Source organism: Dicentrarchus labrax, unplaced genomic scaffold (genome assembly GCF_905237075.1).
Source record: "Dicentrarchus labrax unplaced genomic scaffold, dlabrax2021, whole genome shotgun sequence".
NCBI classification, from domain to species: domain Eukaryota; kingdom Metazoa; phylum Chordata; class Actinopteri; family Moronidae; genus Dicentrarchus; species Dicentrarchus labrax.
Window position 1 is genome coordinate 10,947,210 of NW_026136705.1, and position 20,746 is coordinate 10,967,955.

At 41.4% G+C, this 20,746-nt stretch overlaps 1 protein-coding gene across 6 annotated transcripts in view; it reads left to right on the forward strand.

Moving 5' to 3' along the window:
- mtmr4 (myotubularin related protein 4) overlaps positions 1 to 20,746 on the forward strand; it is a 42,845-nt gene that overhangs the window by 14,450 nt on the left and 7,649 nt on the right. For 4 of the 6 annotated variants that reach the window (XM_051400899.1, XM_051400898.1, XM_051400895.1 and 1 more), the window contains 11 exons: positions 7,016 to 7,105; positions 11,366 to 11,482; positions 12,504 to 12,533; positions 13,166 to 13,248; positions 14,550 to 14,716; positions 14,841 to 14,937; positions 16,392 to 16,505; positions 16,598 to 16,791; positions 17,502 to 17,630; positions 19,407 to 19,518; positions 20,068 to 20,263. In XM_051400899.1, the coding sequence (XP_051256859.1) occupies positions 7,016 to 7,105; positions 11,366 to 11,482; positions 12,504 to 12,533; positions 13,166 to 13,248; positions 14,550 to 14,716; positions 14,841 to 14,937; positions 16,392 to 16,505; positions 16,598 to 16,791; positions 17,502 to 17,630; positions 19,407 to 19,518; positions 20,068 to 20,263 (1,329 nt within the window). The remainder of the gene's footprint in view (positions 1 to 7,015; positions 7,106 to 11,365; positions 11,483 to 12,503; positions 12,534 to 13,165; positions 13,249 to 14,549; positions 14,717 to 14,840; positions 14,938 to 16,391; positions 16,506 to 16,597; positions 16,792 to 17,501; positions 17,631 to 19,406; positions 19,519 to 20,067; positions 20,264 to 20,746) is intronic. The other 2 variants (XM_051400897.1, XM_051400900.1) reach the window with 1 other exon arrangement.

The following is a 20,746-nucleotide window of genomic DNA, read 5'->3' on the forward strand; positions in this document are numbered from 1 at the left end:
CAAAGTAGTGGACTGACCGACTGACCAACAGACCGGCATTGCCATCCATCTGCCATATGCTGCCAGCATGGCTAAAGATTATCTGACAATAGCAATAGGCAGTAGTGACACTCAATTGAAATCAGTTGAAATACTAGTAAAACCATTATGTTTATAGTAGGAAAGCTCTACTATCACTTCCATCACTGTTTCTTCCAGAGAAAGCATTGCTGATAATGTTCTCAGGTAGATCAGGAAGAGTGCAGCTGCTGGTTCCTCTTCTCATTTCTTTGTGACCAGACGTGCTCAGGCTTTACACAATTTATGATCTCCTTTTTAATATGTCTGTGGTGCAGCTGAGTCTGCAGTTCCTCTTCTGCGTCAGTCTGTATAATTTAGTATCCATGGCCTCTGTTACTTAAGTGGACCCACGGCTCTGTCAGTCTTGTCTTGTGGACGAGGGCTGCAGCGTTGTGCTAAGTTTTTATCATCATAACAATTGTTGTGATCCAGCTATGGAAAAAAACATCTCCAGTTACTGTTCCTCCTATCTCCAATATATCATTTTTATCTCCCTCTGCGATATGTTGTCTGAACCAAATAGAACTATAAAAAGCCTAATTGAATTGGTTAAGATTTTTCCATGACTCAGATTCTATTATACCCACTAGCTAAATGAATCAGTGGTGTAAGTACAGCCAAAAGCTTTTTGGGCATGTGCTATAGGCTGTATACCTTCTTGCACCCTCTTTGGTACCTGTGATGGGACTGCCATTGGGTCTGACCGCTCTGTCTGACACCAAAGCTGTTGTGACCACAGTATCCTGATAGAGGACAGCATGCAAATAAAAGACACAGAGCAGGTTGTGTTGTTTTCTGTTAATAATAGTTAAGATAAGAGTTTTTAACTGGTTATGAAACAGCCTCAATTTAATACCGATACCTCCTATATGACCTACATAAACAAACAAGACCATCAGCCATATGATTGGCAATGTGTATTGGATATTCTTAATGCCTGCCAGGGTCAGATTTGGTTGGAATCCCCTTGAAGTCAATGAAACAAGGTTGTAGAAAGTATTACCATTGTTGTTCACAGGGGACAAGCCCCTTCTAAAGCCCCTACAGGGAACTTTCGACACAAAATGAAAGTTCCTTGTAGGGGCTTTAAATAGGAGGATAACTGGCATTTTGAGATATTTTCTCTCTTTCTGTTGCCTTGAATCTCTGTCTGTACTTGCATGCACAAAGATCAAGACATTCTCTGATCACTGTCTCTTGCCTTGGAATTGTAATCTATTTTAAGCAGTGTTCTCAATGAAACATTTCCCTTGTTTGTTTGTGTGTTTTGCAACTTATACTAATGTTATAAGAAGACCTGTAAATTTACCCCTGTTAATTTTTTCTTGAAGGAACCAATATCATAAACATTACCACGTAAAGATCTGTTTACCTTTCGTTACTCCAACTTTGTATGTTTCAGATGAATTCTGCTCGCTTCTAGAAAACACTGCCCCTGCCTAGTTCCCTCAGCTGCTGGAGTAGAGCCCAGTTATCAGACTAAAATTGGAGTGATCATTTAGAACACAGTGGTCTATGAAATATTAACATAGTAGGAGAGAGGACAGGGAGAAAGAAGTGCATTTGAAAAGATTCGTCATACTGCCATCTTTTGATCTTGACCTATTACTCACACCGCACTTCCTATGGTAACTCTCAAAAACAAATATCTTTCTCTTGATTTGTTTTTCATTTCATATTGCTTTATATTCTGACCTGCCCTTCCACCCTCAGTTTCTATCCACCCTCCTCCTTTTCTTACTACCTGACACCTCATTTGGGGTCATTCTGCGTATTTCACATAATGTGCCAGGCTATGTCTGCCTTATTTAATATGTCCAAAACAGTGAATGCCTGGACACTTAAAAGCAGACATACAAGCACATGTTCCCCACATTTTTAGGAGGTCACCTCTGCATCATGTAGTGATTCTCTAATCTGCACAACTCTAGGACAAAGCCCCAGTCAGATTAAGTAAATAATCTGATGAGTAAAGACAGAAAATTTTCCCAAAGCTTTAGAGAGAAAGGGACTCTGCCTCTAAAAAGAGGTTGTTGTATCCATGGCAACCGGACACTTATTCATGAAGACTGTACCAGTGTCTTTTTCCATCTCTCTACCTGTTCTACCTTTGTGTTGTCATGCTGGCTGTCTTGTTAATTTTTCCATTCACACTCTTGAAGAAATGTCTGACCGTTTTTCACACATGCTTTCCAACAATTAAAACCTTATTTTAGTGTACTAACATGAGCTCTCCACAGAAACGCTACTCACTTGCTTTGTCAGGGCCGTCTAGCCAGCTGCTAGCTGATACTATCACTGTTACGGCAATACATGTCATCAAGAAGTTACATGTGTTATCCACTCTGACATTAATATTTGAGAAATGCATTGAGGCGTATGTGTGTATGCGTGCATGCCTGTCAGCTCCGGCTTTTTGATTGCTGGTTGGACAAAGGAGGGGGAGGGTGCGGAGGCTCACAGCAGTGACGAAGCAAAAACGTGTCAGGCACAGGACAAGCTGTGCTCCATCTTTGTGAGTCGGTTGGAAGTGAGAGCATTTCTCTTTTCCTTTAATCTTCCCTAAGCTGATTGTCTGTCTGGTTGTGGACATACTGCAATGGACCAAAAATCTCAGGTTCCTCACTCCTTGTTTGTCAATGTATTGACAGTTTTAATCCCTGTCTTGATCAATTGTCAGCCATGAGAAATAACTTATGTAGCTGAAGTATCAAGGTTGTCTTACAGGAGAGGTTTCACTTGCTACAAGTCTTCCTCCAAACATTGCTACACCGATGTCTTTGCTTTAATGCAGCTCAGTCCATGTTTTTACTCCTCTGACATTTGTCTGTCCTTTGTTGTCTCTTTAAACTGCCGTAATAACTTGCCTGGTAAACAAAGTATACTATTGTCATTCTAATGTGAATACGGTTTAGCACCAATGCATCAGTTTAAAACAGACTGTGTATATAGTCTGTGTCATGGATTTATGAAGCAATACAACATCCACACAACTTTTAGTCAGCGTTTTTTTTTTGCCTTTTTAAAGTACACTGTGTACCAGCAGGCCTCTCAGGAGTGCAATGTCAGTGCAGCTCCATAAGAGAATTAAGTAAATGGTGCCAAGTGTCTACCAGCTAGTGCAGCACAAGACATATAGGAACCAAGGGAGTGGAGGGATTATTGATATTGTGTGTGTGTGTGTGTGTGTGTGTGTGTGTGTGTGTGTGTGTGTGTGTGTGTGTGTGTGTGTGTGTGTGTGTGTGTGTGTGTGTGTGTGTGTGTGTGTGTGTGTGTGTGTGTGTGTGGGGATTGAAAGTGTTGTCCTCTCAACTGATTAGCATTTAATTTCTTTGGGGGAGGTTCTATATCTATAGCTTCTCCAGTAATATATGACAGCTGTCTGGCACTCAATGGTAAACTGTATTCCCTTTTAAATAGCAAATGAGTCTGTGCCTGTATGGGTCTGACTGCCCAGCAACAGTGTGTGAGATAAGCCTGTAATGACCAGACCCTCAAAGGATGCCTCTGACTGATGGCCACTGTCATGGCCTACTCACTCTCAGGTGAAAATAAGTAGAATTGATGATGCACAGCTGCCTCATCTGTCTTGACGTCAAAGGCTGACTCGGGTCAGAGGTCAAAAGATTAGTGGGGTTGCATTGCAGAGGGATTTGGAGAAGTTCAGGCAAGTCTGAAATTGAGTGTCTTAGTATTGACTGGAGCATCTTTTTTCTCAGAGAGAGACCACAGTTTTGAGTTTTAAATGTTCAGTAGCTTTGTTCTTGTTATGCTGCATTCACGTCATATCTCTTCGACTGATTATGAGCAGCTGAGTGGGAAAAACCATTTACGTAAGCATTCAAGTTGTAATTCCGAGTCAGAGATATCAGGAATTTCTGACATGAACAATATCACCCTCTTGTTGAAGAACTACAGTATGAACAAATGGTTACCAACATGGCCGCAAAGCCACCATTGCTAGCAGTTTCATGTAAATAAAATCCAACTTTAACACTAATACAGTCTAGTCAGATCATTTTAAAAGTAGATATGAACTTATTGTATTTGCTTTCTCTTGTTTATTAACTGAATAGAAGTAGCTCATTTAGGGTCTTTTAACTGGTATAACTACAAGGCTGACAGTGGGGCTAACCAAAATTGAACATTCTTCTACCTCACCTTCACCTTGTTTCTTATGTGGAGATGGAAGCTTTAGCATGAACATAAAGGCATCATTTGGAGGAAATGGAGCCCACAGTAATACCTGACAGCACTTAACGTTGGAACATCTTTCAAGGAGTGTAGACATCTCAGTTAGGCACAGCCTTGACACCTTCCTCCATGGCTGCCATTAGCACTGCAATTTATTGCAATTCATGGTGTAGATGTAGCAGGTAGACTTTGTGTAGTCACTTATCCCATTACTCTCTCCCACACACAGACTTCCCATACCCATAGTAAGCCTTTAGTGCCAACTCCGCTGCAGCAAAGGATTCTCCGCCTGTTGACTCCTAAGACCTGGAGACCTGGAGCTATTGATTATTTTCATTATTGATTGATCTAATTAATTGTTTTGTCCATAAAATGTCCAAGGTGACATCTTCAGATTCCTTATTTTGTCCAACTAACATGCTAAAACCCAAAGATATTAAATTTACTGTCATATATATGTATATATAATTCTTTAATTGCTTATCAAAATAGTTTTTGATAAATTTCACATTGATGAATTATTTCAGCTCAATTTGTATTCCCTCTGGACTTTATCAGTTGGCTAAAACAGACTGAATTATTGTTTGACCTGATTGCAGTAAGAAGGTGAACATTTGTATTTGATCTTTGTCCATATGTCATACATATGGCATGTCAGCAATACACTATTTCCTCATTGTTGAGCCTCCATAGATGTAGACTGTCTTATGTCACAGAGGCTGATGGACATCCTATTCCTATGATCTCTATGTCTTTGAAATTAGATAATGAAAAGTTGGTGACCTGTGGAGGGGGGTTGTAACTGTAGGCACACTATCTCCATCTGTCAGCGATGGGTGGTCTGCTTATCGTGTGGTCTAATCACCGGCTTGGACCTTTGGATGACAGATGTAATGAATGTAGACATGGCAGGAGGTCTGCATGGTGAGACATCAGGGGAGTTTCCTGCGATAACGTATGACATTTTACTGTCTTTAATTAGCAAGAGACCAACCTGAGTCAGTAGATGAAAAACACAGGTGACTACATGCAGCCTCCCTCTGGTCCCCCTTCAGGACTCCACTGCTGTTTTCATTAAGGAACAGCATCGACATACGGTTGTACTCAGATGAAGAAGCCAAATCCAGCCGAGTAGCAAAGGTAGCAATGTTCAGGCAGCCATAACACTGTAACACTGAGGTCACTGAAGAAATGACAGAGAGAGGCTGGATGTGGAGGAGACCTGCCTGCACATGCCATAACAGACAATCATAAACATCACATCATAAATATGAAAACCAAGCATAAGACTCAAACTTGGGATATTGGTATACATGTGCACTTTATGTGTATTAGGGCTGCTGGTTGGTCGATATATTCTTGTCTGACCGAATTATCATTGATCTGACAGTCTCCTTTCATAAGGAGAAAAGTGCTTCTTAGTCTATATTGTTGGAAATAACATTGATATGTTACTCAACAATTGTGTTTGTGTTTTAATAATCATATGGTACGTTAAACTATTAAGTGAAAAATTGTTTTTTACAAATGGGTAAAAAAGAAGCAAGAGCAAGGGCATGTCCTCCAAATTCATCATTCGATTACTTTCTACCTTTCTCTCTCCAGTGATTGAAGTATGACCTACATGTAATGAAAGTGTTTGCTCAGTGCAAGAGATGGGCACTGGCACTCCAGGCTGCAAGGACATGGTTGACTGTCCTCTTTGTTCCTCTCTCGTTCTCATCTCTGCTGCTACCTGAGGTGTTGCAGTCTAAATTTAACCAACCATCCATTATAACTCGATAGGACTGCATTTGGATGTTTAATTTATCAGCAACCTTAGAAATGTAACATTATATTAGTTTAGATGGTCCTCTCACACAGTCATAGAAACATTATTTTATTGGGTTATTGGGTATCAAAAGTGACCCTAGTGAGGAATTGTTAAAAATCTGTAAGAAGTCAATGTCAGTGCATGACTCATGAAAAACTTGTCAAGTGTGTAAAATACCCAGTATCTCTATCAAGTCCCAGTATCTTTGTTTACACAAGACTGTAACACCCAGTCACAAAGTCTACAGCCTTTTTGGTATCTGATGTCCAGTCCTGTCTATCATTTACACATGCAATAACTACCTGCACAGTGCTAAAGCAAGCAGAATATAAATAGGTCAAAGTTACATTCTTCCTTCAGCATATTAATCTTTTTTTGACCTGCATTTTACTTAATTTCTTTAAGTGGGATTTTATTGTTATTTTTAAGTCCTGATTATTGGATCCTTCAGTACTTTTATCATGATTGTCTGTTGTCTGGGTTGTGTGTCAAAAAATGTGTTACCTGTACCTGACAATGCTGTTTAGGATCGAGTGGTAAATATTTCAAAATAACTTGCCTCATTGACCTAACATAAGGTCATGTGCCCCCTATTTAAAGGGAATTTTGGGTCTCAAAGTCAATATTTAATCTCCTACGTGATGTCTGTGAGTTAGCTGGTGCGGATTGTGAAATTCTACCTGGCATGCATCTTGCATCAGAGGCTAACCGCCCGGATAAATGCCCAATGCAAGAACACAGAGAATATTAACTTTAAGTTTGATTTCACAGAGTAGTTTTTCTGATGATGGCGCTTCCAGTGTTCTTTCTTGTGGTTTGACATTGCTATTATTAAACTGTATTGGGCCATGGCTTTTGTCTGTCTTATGTGATGTTCCTCCCTGCTATGTCAACCTAAATGATGATAGAAGTATTTATCTGACCACCTCTGCATTCTGTGTCTGACAGGGTGAAGAAGGGCCTCCAAGTCTGGAGTATATCAAGGCCAAGGACCTGTTCCCCCAGAAGGAGCTGGTGAAGGAGGATGAAAGCCTTCAGGTGAGCCAAGTAGTTTTCATCAACCCTTAACAAGTACTTCTCCTGAGCACAGCTCATCTGCTCTGACAATCCAGCTACATGTATGTGGAGTAGATAACTAGGAGCTGGTGAAAAGACCAAGTGTGGCCCTTCCAGGTTATGACCTCATCTTCAATCCTGGCTCCTAGTGTGGCACCAGAGTGCTCCTCTGATGAAACTTGGGCTGCCCCCATGTAGAGTGTGACTGCCAAGATATTACTGCAAGACTCACAACTCAGCAGGCTTGACGCCTGAAGGAGAGATGATGACATTGGCCAAGAGGAGCAATTTACTGCTATCCTTTATTAGTGTTCAACACAGGAAAAAGTTAATTAGGCTACTTGGTGGATAACAAAATATTTGCATTTGAATGCAGCCTCTGCCCACGCTCTCTGCAGATACTTAAAAGAAACAAAATTTCTTCAGTAATTATTTAGAAAAGAGCTTTTGAATTAGTCCACCATAATTAGATAAGGCATATATTTATGCAAGACAAGAACAGAAGGAACATTGTGAAAGCAGGAAGTTGAAAATGTTGACAACTTATGTACAGTATGAAAGGGCTGAAGAAGGTGTGATTCATGCCTTTTAGTTGTAGTAATGGTTGTTACATGTGCATTTTAACCATGGACAGCAGATTATTATATTGTCTTGACAAGCTTTCACTGTTTGCCAAAAACAAACTCTTATATACGAAAGTAAGTTTGTAATATACACATTAATCTGCATGTCCTGCATTGAAAGTGCAATAGAAGACCTTTAACAATACCATCCATATAACACTGTTATTGGCTCAGTGTCACCTCCAAAATCATTCTTACAGTGAATTGGACAGTCCATTTTAATGCTCGACTTATTTACATTCAATTAAGATTTTACCTCTTGACTTCAGTCTTTATTGTAGGGCTGTATCCCACACTGCAGAGGATAAAGAACAGGGCAGCTAAAAAGCATTTAGGTCACTGAAGTGAGAGGGATTTGTGAGTCTATTCCACAATGAAGATGCCAACAGCAAAATTGGGATTGGCAACTTGCACTGTGCCCTCCCTCCATGGTGTTGAGTTTGTGCTCTCTGGCTGTCTGGTGGTTAATGGAGCTGAGCATCATGTGTCTGGAGAACTGGACAATGGGAAGGTGGAGGGAATTGCCCAGCCAGGGGTCACTATCTGTTGTTTCTGTTTTTATGGTTTTCAGTTGAACCATGTTTCCACTTGGGTTGCAGTGAACTGCAGGGAGTATTAGCCTGTTAAGAAATGTTTTAAAATTATTATTATTATTATTATTATTATTAAAAGATTGTGGAAAGAAGACTCTGTCATCAATGTGAATGCGAGTCAGACAATAAACTCACAGAAGAAGCAGAAATATAGTTTCACTTCCAAATGGCACGAGTGTCTGTGTGATCTCTACTGCTGCCATGCCATCACAGAAACTAATAGCAGGAGGCAGAAGGAAGATTTCTTTATTTCCTGATAAACAGTGTGAGAAGAATGCAAGGGGATCTGTAACATAGCTGTTTCTGTTCTAAATACTGTTCTCATTTGAGTCACCTTGCATCACTTTCTGTGTTTCTGCACTCTTATACGTATGCTTCCCCTCCCCCTGCATTCACACATGCAGTCACACATTGTGTATCTGCTTTTGTGTGTTTTTTTTGTGTGTGCAGGCACTCCCATGATAGTTTCTCTGACAGCTGATGTCTCTCACCACAGCCTTCCCGCAGGCAAATTACGGGCATTCCCTACCCCACCATATTTAATACGCTGTAGCCTCCCCTCCTGTGTGCGTGCAAGCCCTGGTGCATGCTTGCAGTTGTGTGTGCACACGTGCTTGTCCTCACAGGCAGGCTGCTTGAACCGGAAGTCACGACTCACAAGTCAGAGAGTGTTATTCACGGGTCTTTTCTCTCTCTCTTTCTCACTCTCTCTCTCTCTCTCTCTTTGATATTTCTGCTGCTGAAGGCTTCGCAGAGGAAACGTGACACAGTATCTTCTGCTGCACTTGCTGGCTGCCGGTGACTCATGCACCTACTTTTGGAGCACTGCTTGTTAAATGCAGCTCCCAGTCTGTACAGCATGTTAACTATGGCTCTCTCAGTAGGACATGCAGCACACAGACTCAGTAGCTTCATGTTCTCATTTCAGCCATTTCTGCTGCTGTTGAGGATATATTTAATGCAAATTGCCCACATTTCCCAACTCATGACGAATGCAAAAATGCTTTAGATTAGGCTTTCCCTTTTTCAGATTTTTTTGAAAAATTGTTTTTTGTACATACTAAAACTGTATCTACAGCTTTTTCTATCGCAGTAAGCAACTTCAGAGTTTACAGCTTTGTGCTGGGTGCCAGCTGTGGTTGAGTTGAAACATTTCTAAAAGCATGCAAAATTTTACTGTCAGATTTTACATATTCCACTTTTTAGAAGTCCTCGTGCGGGGTGCCAAGGGACCTGCAGCCTATATTTGGCTGCGTTGGTGTCTGAGTGCAGAGTACTACGTGCTCCATTTCCCAGGTTAAGCTGTACTCTTTCCCTCATCATACTTCCTGTCCTGGCTCAGGCACACATTTTCAGTTAGAGATGAGCAACAGCAGGTGCAGTGATAAATGTTGGGTTTAATTATTTCTTTTTTTTTAAACATAAGCTCTCTGGACCAACACTCATCAACTATCTGATGCACTGATGGCTTTTGACGTCTTGCCAATTGACATATTACAAGAATTGTATTGTTTTGTTTTGTTTGAGATTTATTATATATATTCTATACATATATCTTTTTGTCCATAGTGGTAAAATGTAGGCTGGTTGAGTAGATGCTGACTTGTGTTTTATGGGTCGATCACATCCAGCTCTCTGCACTAACTAAGGCTGTGCTTTTAACTGTATTGGCTAATGTTGTTTCAACTAAGCCTGATTTTCTGACATATTACGATAATCTCCCATCTGCCCTGCTGCATGTCCTCTTTCAACATGCACCAGTGGGTCCTCCTCTGCGTGACTCAGCAGTGCATGCTAATGCAGGATGAGGTAATGTTGTCTCTAAGCAACACTGTTGTCCTCACTACCAGCAACTAAACAACGAGACCTGAGTTGCAATTCGTGTTCCCCAATGACTATGTTATGTTAAGGCAGCAAGGATTAACATCAGTGCATGCAGGCAATCACATAGAAGTGATGACTAAGAGAAACTTAAGTATGAGGTGGTCATGTAAACGAGGAATAAATTGGTGCAACAGAATCCTCAATTTGTCAGCTATATCTCCTAAAAGACTTCACTGTTTCACATCAGCCAGAAGGAATCTTATAATCTCTGTACATAATGTTATAGCTTAAATCTTCTTGATCAACAGCAGCCATAAAAGGGTCTTATATTTCACTGAAGTCATCATTTTTAAATCCTTTGAAAGAGCAGCTACAGTAAACAGAGTGGTCAGTGTGAAAATGATCGCACTGAAAGTGGTTGGGCACTTCCATTTTTATACGAATTGAGACATTGTTTATAAGTGGGCAACTGTAGCTGTGTGTCTCTTCCACGTGGTCGGCTTTTAAAGCTAATGCCCTGCCTCAGAGTGAAATGAAAAATGTTTTCTATTAACCTCTGTTGGGAACCAATTATCTTAATGTAGGGGTATTGTTGCAGCCAAAGCCTGGACTTGACTGCGCCTGTAATAAAATGGGCACAAGTAAGAATGTTAATGGACAGTTTGGGAACCCTCACTGTATCGTCAGCACTGGTGCAGACAGTCTCTCTCCCTCCCAGCCCTGCCTTGTCTGCATGCTTGCTCATTCAGACTCACCAATAAGCTCTGTGCTCACAAAGGTTCTTCTGTAAAACTATGATCTGCTAATTGGACAGCTACACATGCGAACTGCCCCCCTTTTTTGCAATATGTCCGCAATCCTTACGAGTTTAGCTCTTAGAAGGAAAGATTGTGCCCGCCTGAACCTTTCCTGTTGGTTATCTATCTAGAATTCAATACCAGTGCCATTATGATTTGAGAACTTGAGTTTCTGTAACAACACCAGAATGATACATTTGATACTTACCTCTGAGGGAAATAAACCAGTTTTTTTTACAGAAATAGAAAGCAACCTAAGTAATGCCCTTACAGATCAGCTAGCATGGCTGTAGACTCTGAAAGTTATGATTTTACTCCCAGTAGACATAATAAAGCCTGACAATAAACGGGTATAGTCGTGTTTTTTTCCGCTTAAACCTAAACAGTTGTTTTGTGTCTCTACAGGTGCCATTCCCAGTTCTTCAGGGGGAAGGGGTGGAATATCTTGGCCATGCCGATGAAGCCATCATTGCCATTTCTAACTACAGGCTCCACATCAAGTTCAAAGACTCTGTCATCAACGTGAGTGAAGTCACAGACAATAAACTCACAGAAGGAGCAGAAATATAGAGTTTCACTTCAGTCCTCATGGCACGAGTGTCTGTGTGATCTCTACTGCTGCCATGCCATCACAGAAACCAATAGCAGGAGAGAGGCGGATATAATGTGTATATTGGACGCACATAGGCTTTTTCCCTTTCCCCCATATAATCTTTATAAACACATAATTCTGCTAACAAGGAAAATAAACCTGCAAGTATTTTACATTGGGTACCCGTAAAGTGGGTTTAGTAATATCCCAGCGTAGTTTGCATGAATTTGTTTGTACCACAGGAGTGGCGGGCCGTCTGATCTTCAGACAGGGGAGGTTTAATGTGACATCTAGGCTCCAAAGGCCCGGCCCCCACTGGCACTGATGTCCACCGACTCGCTCCTGCTGACGTCAGGCCTTGCTCAAAGACAAACAGGCCAATTGTTTGCATTCACTGGCAGTGAAATTCCTCCTTCTTCCCAAATCCCTGTCATCTTTTCCAGAGGGATTCGGCTTCTGGAAAAGATGACAGGGGATTTGAAAAGGAGGAGGAGGTGAGGGGCTGATCATCAGTCAGATTAATCACTCACTAACAGTCCCTATCAAACTGGCTTCCTACTGGACAGAGTCTTGCAATGACCCCAGCAGTGCAGATGAACTATGTAGGAATGCCAATATGCCACAACCTCTGTCCCACAACCCCCCTTCACAACTCCCCCCCTGCTTCTAAGCTGTTTTCCTGCCCTTTGCTCCTGTCCGTGTTTGTCTTTCTCTCCATGATTTCCATTCGGCTTGGTCATGTGCTGCAAGTAGCACACTCCATGATCCACTCAGTTATCTTTCATCTTTCAACCTCTTTGATGTTTTCTTTCCTGTTAACTCTTCATTTCCTTTTGTCTCCTGAATTTTTTTGGTTTAATAGTTTTTTCCATTTCCTCCTGTCTTGTGTCTTCCCTCCCTCCTTCTCTCTCTCTCTCTCTGTGTGTGCTCCATGGTGTCACTGTGTTTTAGACCTACCCAGGTGTGGACAATGAGATATCTGTGAGTACCATATGATAAAACACCACCCTCTGCCACAGTCTAGACAGCTTAAGTCAATCAGCTCTTCTTCTCTTTAAACAATTATAGTCTACTGGGGACAAATTGTAATTCACATTCAACTCAATGGTAACCCAGGGTTTATTGTAATTTACTGTGAAAGCACTTAGTAGAATATTTGGTACAGTGCGTTGGCTGACCTTGAGACTTCATAAAAAACAAGTACTACTTTTGCTATAAGGCATGGTCTAGTATTTTCTCATTCATACAATATGCACAAATTGCTGTTGCATAAAGGTTTGACCAAAAGTGCAGTTGCGTAGGTGACTGTATACATTTTAGCAGCGCCTTTTTTAACACCTCAGTTCACAGAATAACGTAAAAGCTTTGAAAGCAGAATAGACAATCCTCTGGACAAAGCCAGTTACATAGCTGCTATTTGGTATCATAAGTTAAAATACTGCAGAGGCCTTCTTGTCCTCTACAGTAAGGTTAAAGCTGTACTACAGTATGGGTATATACCCTGGATTCAGTCTGTACTAGACCAGAGGGTGGTAACCCCTTTGCAGATGTGCTGTCTGCTCTGAGAGCGGGCCAACAGGCTGATCACACACGCACTCTGTCTCCCCCTACAGGTGCCTCTCAGGCTGATAGAGAGTGTGGAGTGCAGAGACATGTTCCAGCTGCACATCATCTGCAAAGACTCCAAAGTTGTCAGGTAAAGAGAGCAGCCCACTCACACACTAAAGACATCATATTAACCTTGCAGGCAGATTGATGCTGTTATTAACCAGCATAAATACAGTACAGACACACAGTGGTGTGTATTTGAATTAATAATACAACAGTTCCGTCTGTCCTTAAGGAGGCAGCTAATATCAGACACTACCACGCTTAAGTGCTAATCAATATTTCCGGGTTTGAAAATAGCAGTTACAACTCTTTCAGTAGTAATAAAATGAGGGTAACATAAATATAGTGCTATTGTAGTTTCTCTATCCGTCCATCTCCTCCTACATTACTTAATGACAATAGTGATTATGGAGATCATGTCATGTGTCCTCACAGTTAAACAGGGTTATCCCTTCCTATTTAGAGTAAGTTACAGGGTGGAAATACAGTACTTCATGCTTACCACAATAACAGAGTTGTCATTAATAATAGTTTTACAGTCTAAAAAACCAAGTAAGCATTAAAGTGTGTATGTTTTCTCTGTTGGTTTGGAAATTGTGTAATTGATTGTTGTGTAAGTAATTTATTATGTAAAAACATTAAACTGGCTCCAGCTCCTTTTTTAAAAATTGAATATATATCATTAGGTATCATATATCATCATTAAATTAATAGTTAATTGTAAAAATGATTGACAGAATAACCAATAATGAAAATGATCATTGGTTGCCACCCTAATGTGCAGGATGTTTTTTATATTTTGTCAGAGAAAAAAGCAGAAAATAATTCTGTATGCTGTTGTCGTACATCTTCTTCCAGTTGATACTTCTGAATACTGAATGAAATAAGGACGATGTAGATAAATATCATATTTATTGTTATTTTGACTTATTTTCTAAATGACCAGAGTATGCTGTGTAGCAACTGTTGAATTGGAACTGTTGTATTTGATGATTTCATTTCATTTTGATCACTACCTAGTCATTTGCCAAGATTAGCCAGATGGCAAATATATAACTACCACTAAGCATGCCTGCACTTGCTTAAAAAACACTTTCAAGGAAAACGGCAGCAGACTGAAATTCTCATCTGCTCATGGACATCTGTAAAGTTCAAAACCAGTGCTGCCTTCAGATTCTCCGCAGCAGATGTGCCAGCCGCGTCTTGTTTCCTCATCACTGAGCAGCCACATTATTACCCCGGTTTAAAGGCTGGAAAATCACTGAACATCTGAAGAAATTCGCTTTTCTTGTTTTTTTTCCAAGTCCCAGATGCAGGTACTTGTAACGGGATATTTGCTGTTGGATCTGACTAATCCTTCTAATCTCCACGTTGGGTTCTCAACAGATGCCACTTTGCAACGTTCAAGCAATGCCAGGAGTGGGTCAAGCGTCTGAACCGGGCCATAGCTCACCCGTCCCGCCTGGAGGACCTGTTCGCCCTAGCCTATCATGCCTGGTGTTTGGGAGGAAGTGCGGATGATGAAGACCAGCACGTTCATCTCTGCCGCCCAGGTCCTACACACACAACAATTAAGACTGAACTTTACACAAACGTTTCAGGACAGTTATGCATTATTTTGTTAAATTCTTGATATTCCTAAAATAATTTGCTCCTCCATGGTCTCTGTGTGTGCAGGTGATCACGTGCGTCAGAGAATGGAAATGGAGGTCAAGAGGATGGGCTTCGACACACAGAACGTCTGGAGAGTGTCTGATATAAACTACAACTACAAGTATGTCGCAGATACTTTACCATAAATAGAATGACACTTCTCTCACGGCAGATAGCTGCACAATACTGAAACTATAAGAGTCATCATTGTTTTAGAGAGTGAATGGTGAGTGACAGTGTTTCAAAGAGCTTTTTGAGAGCTGTGACAGAGAGTAGGGGCTGGAATCAGGCTGGACTAAAGACACTGTAACCACAATGTCGCCAAACTGAACAGATTGTGTGACCAACAGCTTGTGTGTGTGCGTTGGCACATCTCAGCACTGTGTCAGAACTCGTGTCAGGAAATGTGAATTTTGAATTAGTGCTGAATTACTTTTGGGGGGATATTAGTGAAGTTGGATGTAAATTACACTGAACACAGACACCACAGACTTACATTTCCTGAGGACATCATTATCTCTGATGTCTGTAAAGAATATGCATCCATAAATTCACTTAGAAATCAGAGGAACTAATAACTCAAAGACTTGCCCGAGACTCGCTTAGCTTACTGACTCCATGGCAACATTATACTTCCTCTTTACATCTGCCAAAGCATTATGGGAAAAAACGTGGCGCATGATTATCCTTCAAATTGACAAAAGACAAAGAATAATCATATAAATGACAAAATCTATTAATATTAACTTTATTCATGTTGTGCAAGTAACATGAGTATTTAATACTAAAACCATAGACCTGCAGTGGACTGTTCCTTCAAATACCTTCAGTAGCACAGGTCAGTGTGAATACTTGCTCCCTTTTGTCTTGCCTGACCGCTCAGGCCAGCAGCACTCTCCTTAAGTCCAGTCTTTAACACGCACACACACAAATAAATAACATTGTAGCATTCACTCAAGCAGAAATAATGCAATATACCAAGTGTGTGTGTACATGTGTATCAGACTCTTCTGTCTCCTTTGCTGTCTGGGAAAATAAATGCTACAAAAAAAAAGGTCAGTCTGCTCGGAGGGCCCAAGAGAGCGCATCCTGCTGAGGGAGACAGACACACAGGACAACGGGCTAATTAAACAAGCCGCAGCCTGCTGAGGCCCATGACTCAGCACAGTATTTCACTTTCCTCTCTCTCTCTCTCTCTCTCTCTCTCACACACACACACACACACTATCTCTGTCTCCCCCTCCCTCCTTAGACAGTCAGCAGGTGAATAGAAATTGAAGAAAGTATCATGGGAGGGGAGGAGGGGGAGACCAGAGACAGATGGAGTCAGGCAGTAACTCTCTGTGATTTGTTCTCTGCCAGAGCTGAGAGTTCTTGATGCAGTAGTGACCCTAAAAACAATGTTATTTGCCGCAGCTCAAAGCACTATTTCGTCTTGGTTTGTTATTGTTTTCTCTTACAGAAAGACTGACTCAAGTCAGCCCTAGTGTCCTGGTTGTATAATGTTTGCAGCAATATAAACTGCATTTAATCTTCCCCTTTAAAAACAATGCGTCTTGTCCCTTTTGTCCTCAGGCTGTGCTCCAGCTACCCACAGAAGCTTCTGGTTCCGATATGGATCACTGACAAGGAGCTGGAGAGCGTGGCTTCTTTTAGATCCTGGAAGAGGATCCCTGTGGTGGTCTACAGGTGGGTTTACTGACACACTATCACATATTTACATCCATTTGCACAAGAGCATCTATATTTGTGTTTACTGACTGTATAACCTTGAATTTCAGGCACCAGAAGAACGGGGCAGTGATTGCCCGTTGCAGCCAGCCTGAGATCAGCTGGTGGGGCTGGAGGAACACCGATGATGAGTACCTGGTGACGTCCATCGCCAAGGCCTGTCAGATGGGTACCAAGGGTACCTGTGGAACACCAGCCTGCAGACAGCGTGGGGAAGCTCCCGACTCCTGCGATAGTGATTTTGGTAAAGAAGTTGTTTGATTTATGTACACAGATTTATGCAGGCACTCTTGGAACAGTGTAGCTCTCAAGAATGCATTAGTGGACTACCAGTGATGACTTCCAAGCAATACACCATTTTCAATTATAATTAGCCATGTTCGGCAAATACTTTGTCAACAATTTATAGTGAATGAAGCTGCATTAAATCACATGTATGCCCCTTTCCTGAAAAAGAAGTGCATGCACAGGTGTTTTTGTTGTTGTGAATTGTTTTTTTTAAATATATATTTTTGAAAGATGATGACCATGTCAAATGACTGGATTTCAAGTGACATGCATGTCTTAAAGGGTCTTGAAAACCATTACTTGGGTGTACAGCAACATGCTGCAAAGTGAGTGGCAGCACAACAATGAACGAGTGCAGAGAGAAGTAGTTCAGTTGCATTCTCAGAGTAATTCCTCATCTTCCTCTGTGGTAGCTGTTGAAAGCAGCTCTCTTGACTTGTTATTGTTACCAATAGCAACACTGTGGTTGTGTCATCAGGAGACAAAATTGATTTTCAGTAGGTTACAAATGGAGTCACTTTCTGTTAATCATATCCTCCCTCCTTTTCTGATTCTTTCATTCTCCTTTCAGGCTGTCTCTCTCTTCTTCTCCCTGTAGTTCAATTCTCATTACACTGTCCACTGACAAGAGTAAAAATCTCTCTGTCCTCTCGCCTGTATCTCCAGACTCCTCTCTGACGGGCGGCGCTGGCTGCGATGACAACACCGTGCCACAGAAGCTGCTGATTCTGGATGCTCGCTCATACACCGCTGCAGTGGCCAACCGAGCCAAGGGCGGAGGCTGCGAATGTGAAGGTAAGTGCGATTTGAAAAGTCTTAAAGAATTCATTGAATTTAGCATTCTGTAAGGTATGAGATCAAAGGCAACTGACATTGCATTAGTCATCATTTATGTATCACATTTTCCTTTTTCACAGCACTTACAACACTCATGTCATCTGTTGACATTATCTACCCTCTAGAGTGTGTTTTCACCACTTAATGCTCATGATTCATGCAGGCAAAATGAACGTAATGAGAACTTAAAACTGCACTTATCAGAATTTATTCTATTAAGTATGGATCAAATTACTTACCTGGAAGCTGTTGCTCAAAGTGACGTACCCACAGATATTTACTTTGCAGTTCCCATCAACAATGTTCTGATAAACCAAATGTAAATTACCAGCCTAGATCAAATGGCAAACACACAAATGTAGCAAGAAAGTCAAACATCAAGCAACTAAAGAGTGAGAAAGAGTGAATATCGGATTCATGTTCATCAGGTGGTCAGAAACTGACAAATAAATGCTAATGTTGCTCCATAATGTTGAATGGCATTGGACCTGTCTTGTAAAAGTCAGCCTGTTTAGAGGTCAAAGCTCGGTGAAGAAGAATCTACTTTAAGAACCACTAGATGTTGCAGTAGCATATCAGACCAAAAGAAGTTAGCGCTACTGCCCACCAGACTGCATTGACAAAAATTGAGCACAGCGTTAGTTCAGGCAGACCACGAAGTTGAGCTCAGCTCACAATTCCAGTTACATCAGCTGATCACAAACACACATCAGCTGATGGCTCAGAAGCGTCCAATTGGAAAATTACATACAATCAACTGAAGTATCAGCTGTTTGTATCCCTTTAAGCATCCAATTGGGGTGCCTTATGTAAGCTGCCTTAGCCTGTCTACCCTTGCTGCTTCCTCTGCAAGCTGCTTTTGCAACCCGCCTCCACCCCAGCCCCTCTTTTTATGCTGTATCTGAATTAATCGGAATGAATAGTATAATTTCTATTGTCATTGAAGCTTGCTCTGTTCTGTACCCTGGAGGGTCTTTGCTGCTGCTCTCCTGTCCCAGAACAGAGCCATATTGCCAAATATAACTTTGCATTTGGAAATAAAGTTTTCTTTTGACAAAAATAGTCGTGACTGAACTGTAATTTTACCTCACAGATCATAAAACACACTTCATTGTGGACAAAAACTTCTTTGTCAAAACAATCTTTGTTAATCTTTCCACTGTTCCAACAAACACCAACTCTGGTTTGGTCCAAATAAATTCATAATTCACTGAAGTAGATGAGAAAACAAACTCTTGCAAAAACTTTTCACAGAAAGGGACACGCATTAACATGCACACATGGCCAGATCGGCTAAATAAACAGTACAGAGAAGCTCAGATTACAACACACACACACATGCACCGCGTGAGTGTGACTTCATTCTCTGCTCAGGACACCATGACGCCATCATATATTTACATAGCAAAAACTTGTTTGCTGCTGTATTGTTTTAAATCTCAGATATATAACCTTCAAGAAAGCGCTGCTCTGCCCCTGATTGTAAGCAGTGGCCTCAGTCTGCACAGGGCCTTGCTAATGCATTTAATGTGAATGTCCAATTCGACATATGATATTCAGTAAACAAATTATTACTGCCACCAGTGACTGCACACAGTCACCTTACAGTTGATTCCATTTGATATTAAAATAAACGGCATCATCTGAACACGTGATGCTACTGTTCTTTACAAGCCTAGCTTTGTTTGTGTCATATGACCTTCATCAGAGTTTTTTGTGTTTGTTTGCGTTCAGAGTACTACCCAAACTGCGAAGTGATGTTCATGGGAATGGCCAACATCCACGCCATCCGGAACAGCTTTCAGGCTCTGAGGACCGTCTGCAGTCAGATCCCAGATCCAGGAAAGTAAGTCGATCTATTCGACCTTTCTCTCTGAGCAGCTCTGCCCTCATTTGTGCCCCCCCTCCCCCCGTTTTAATGGCTTCACCTCACAGTAAGGCAACACCACACAGAGATGGGAACGCTGCCACGGTCCAGTCCCGTTCCTGCTGGGCTGGCCAGCTGTCTGTCTGTACACACCAACAGTGGATCTGTGCATTATGCGTTGCTGTTTGTTCTAGAGTTTACATCTGTGTGTTTTTACCAGCTGTGTGTGTTTTACTAGTGTGTTTACATGTGTGGTTGTATGTACAGTACATAGGTTAACCCAGCTTCTGACGCCAAACCAGATTATTTTAAGGCTTGTTGTTATTCTCATGGAGGTGTGTAATGACGCAGGAAGGCCTCCAGATACGTAGGTCAGGGGCTTCCTCCTCCAGCCTAATAACGCAGTTTAACTTGAGTAACCAAAGCTGATGTATGTATACAGTATCTGGTCTCCAGATCACTTCATAAATTGGGAAAGGTTCTGTATAGATTTGTGCTCATCTAATCATTCCCCTCTGTTATGTCCAGCTGGCTTTCGGCACTTGAGAGCACCCGTTGGCTGCAGCACCTGTCTGTCATGCTGAAGGCAGCCACTCTGGTGTGTTCAGCAGTGGAGAGGGAAGGTCGTCCTGTCCTGGTGCACTGTTCGGATGGGTGGGACCGCACACCCCAGATTGTAGCTCTTGCCAAGATCCTGCTGGACCCCTACTACAGGACATTAGAGGTGAGATTCAGGTTTGGCCACAGATTGTTTCATATAGTTGGATTTGAGATATACTCATTATGAATATAGTATTACAGATCACAGGTACACATCAAAGCCTGTTTACAGGTGTTTGGGAATACTACTGCATATGTGAAAAAGTTGTATAAAAGCTTCAGAGAGAGCTGCACAAAATCTGACAAATTGTCACTTGAGTCAGTGTCAGTTGGGGCTGAAGACTACAAGTTTGAAAAAATCTGGGGGTGTGGAGGTAACCAGACTTCTGTAGCCCGCTCCTTTTCTCTGCTTACATTAGCCACTACTCTTATAACAGACCCAAGTCTCAGACTGAACTGTCCATCAAGTTGCATTATGGGTGCCAGGTTTTGACAATGAATAAGAATGAGTGGAATAAAATAGACAATATTTGTCAGTGGTTTGCGATGTTAAATCAGTGGAGTACTCTTTTAGGCGTTGTTTTTGTTGCGATATTATTACCATTAG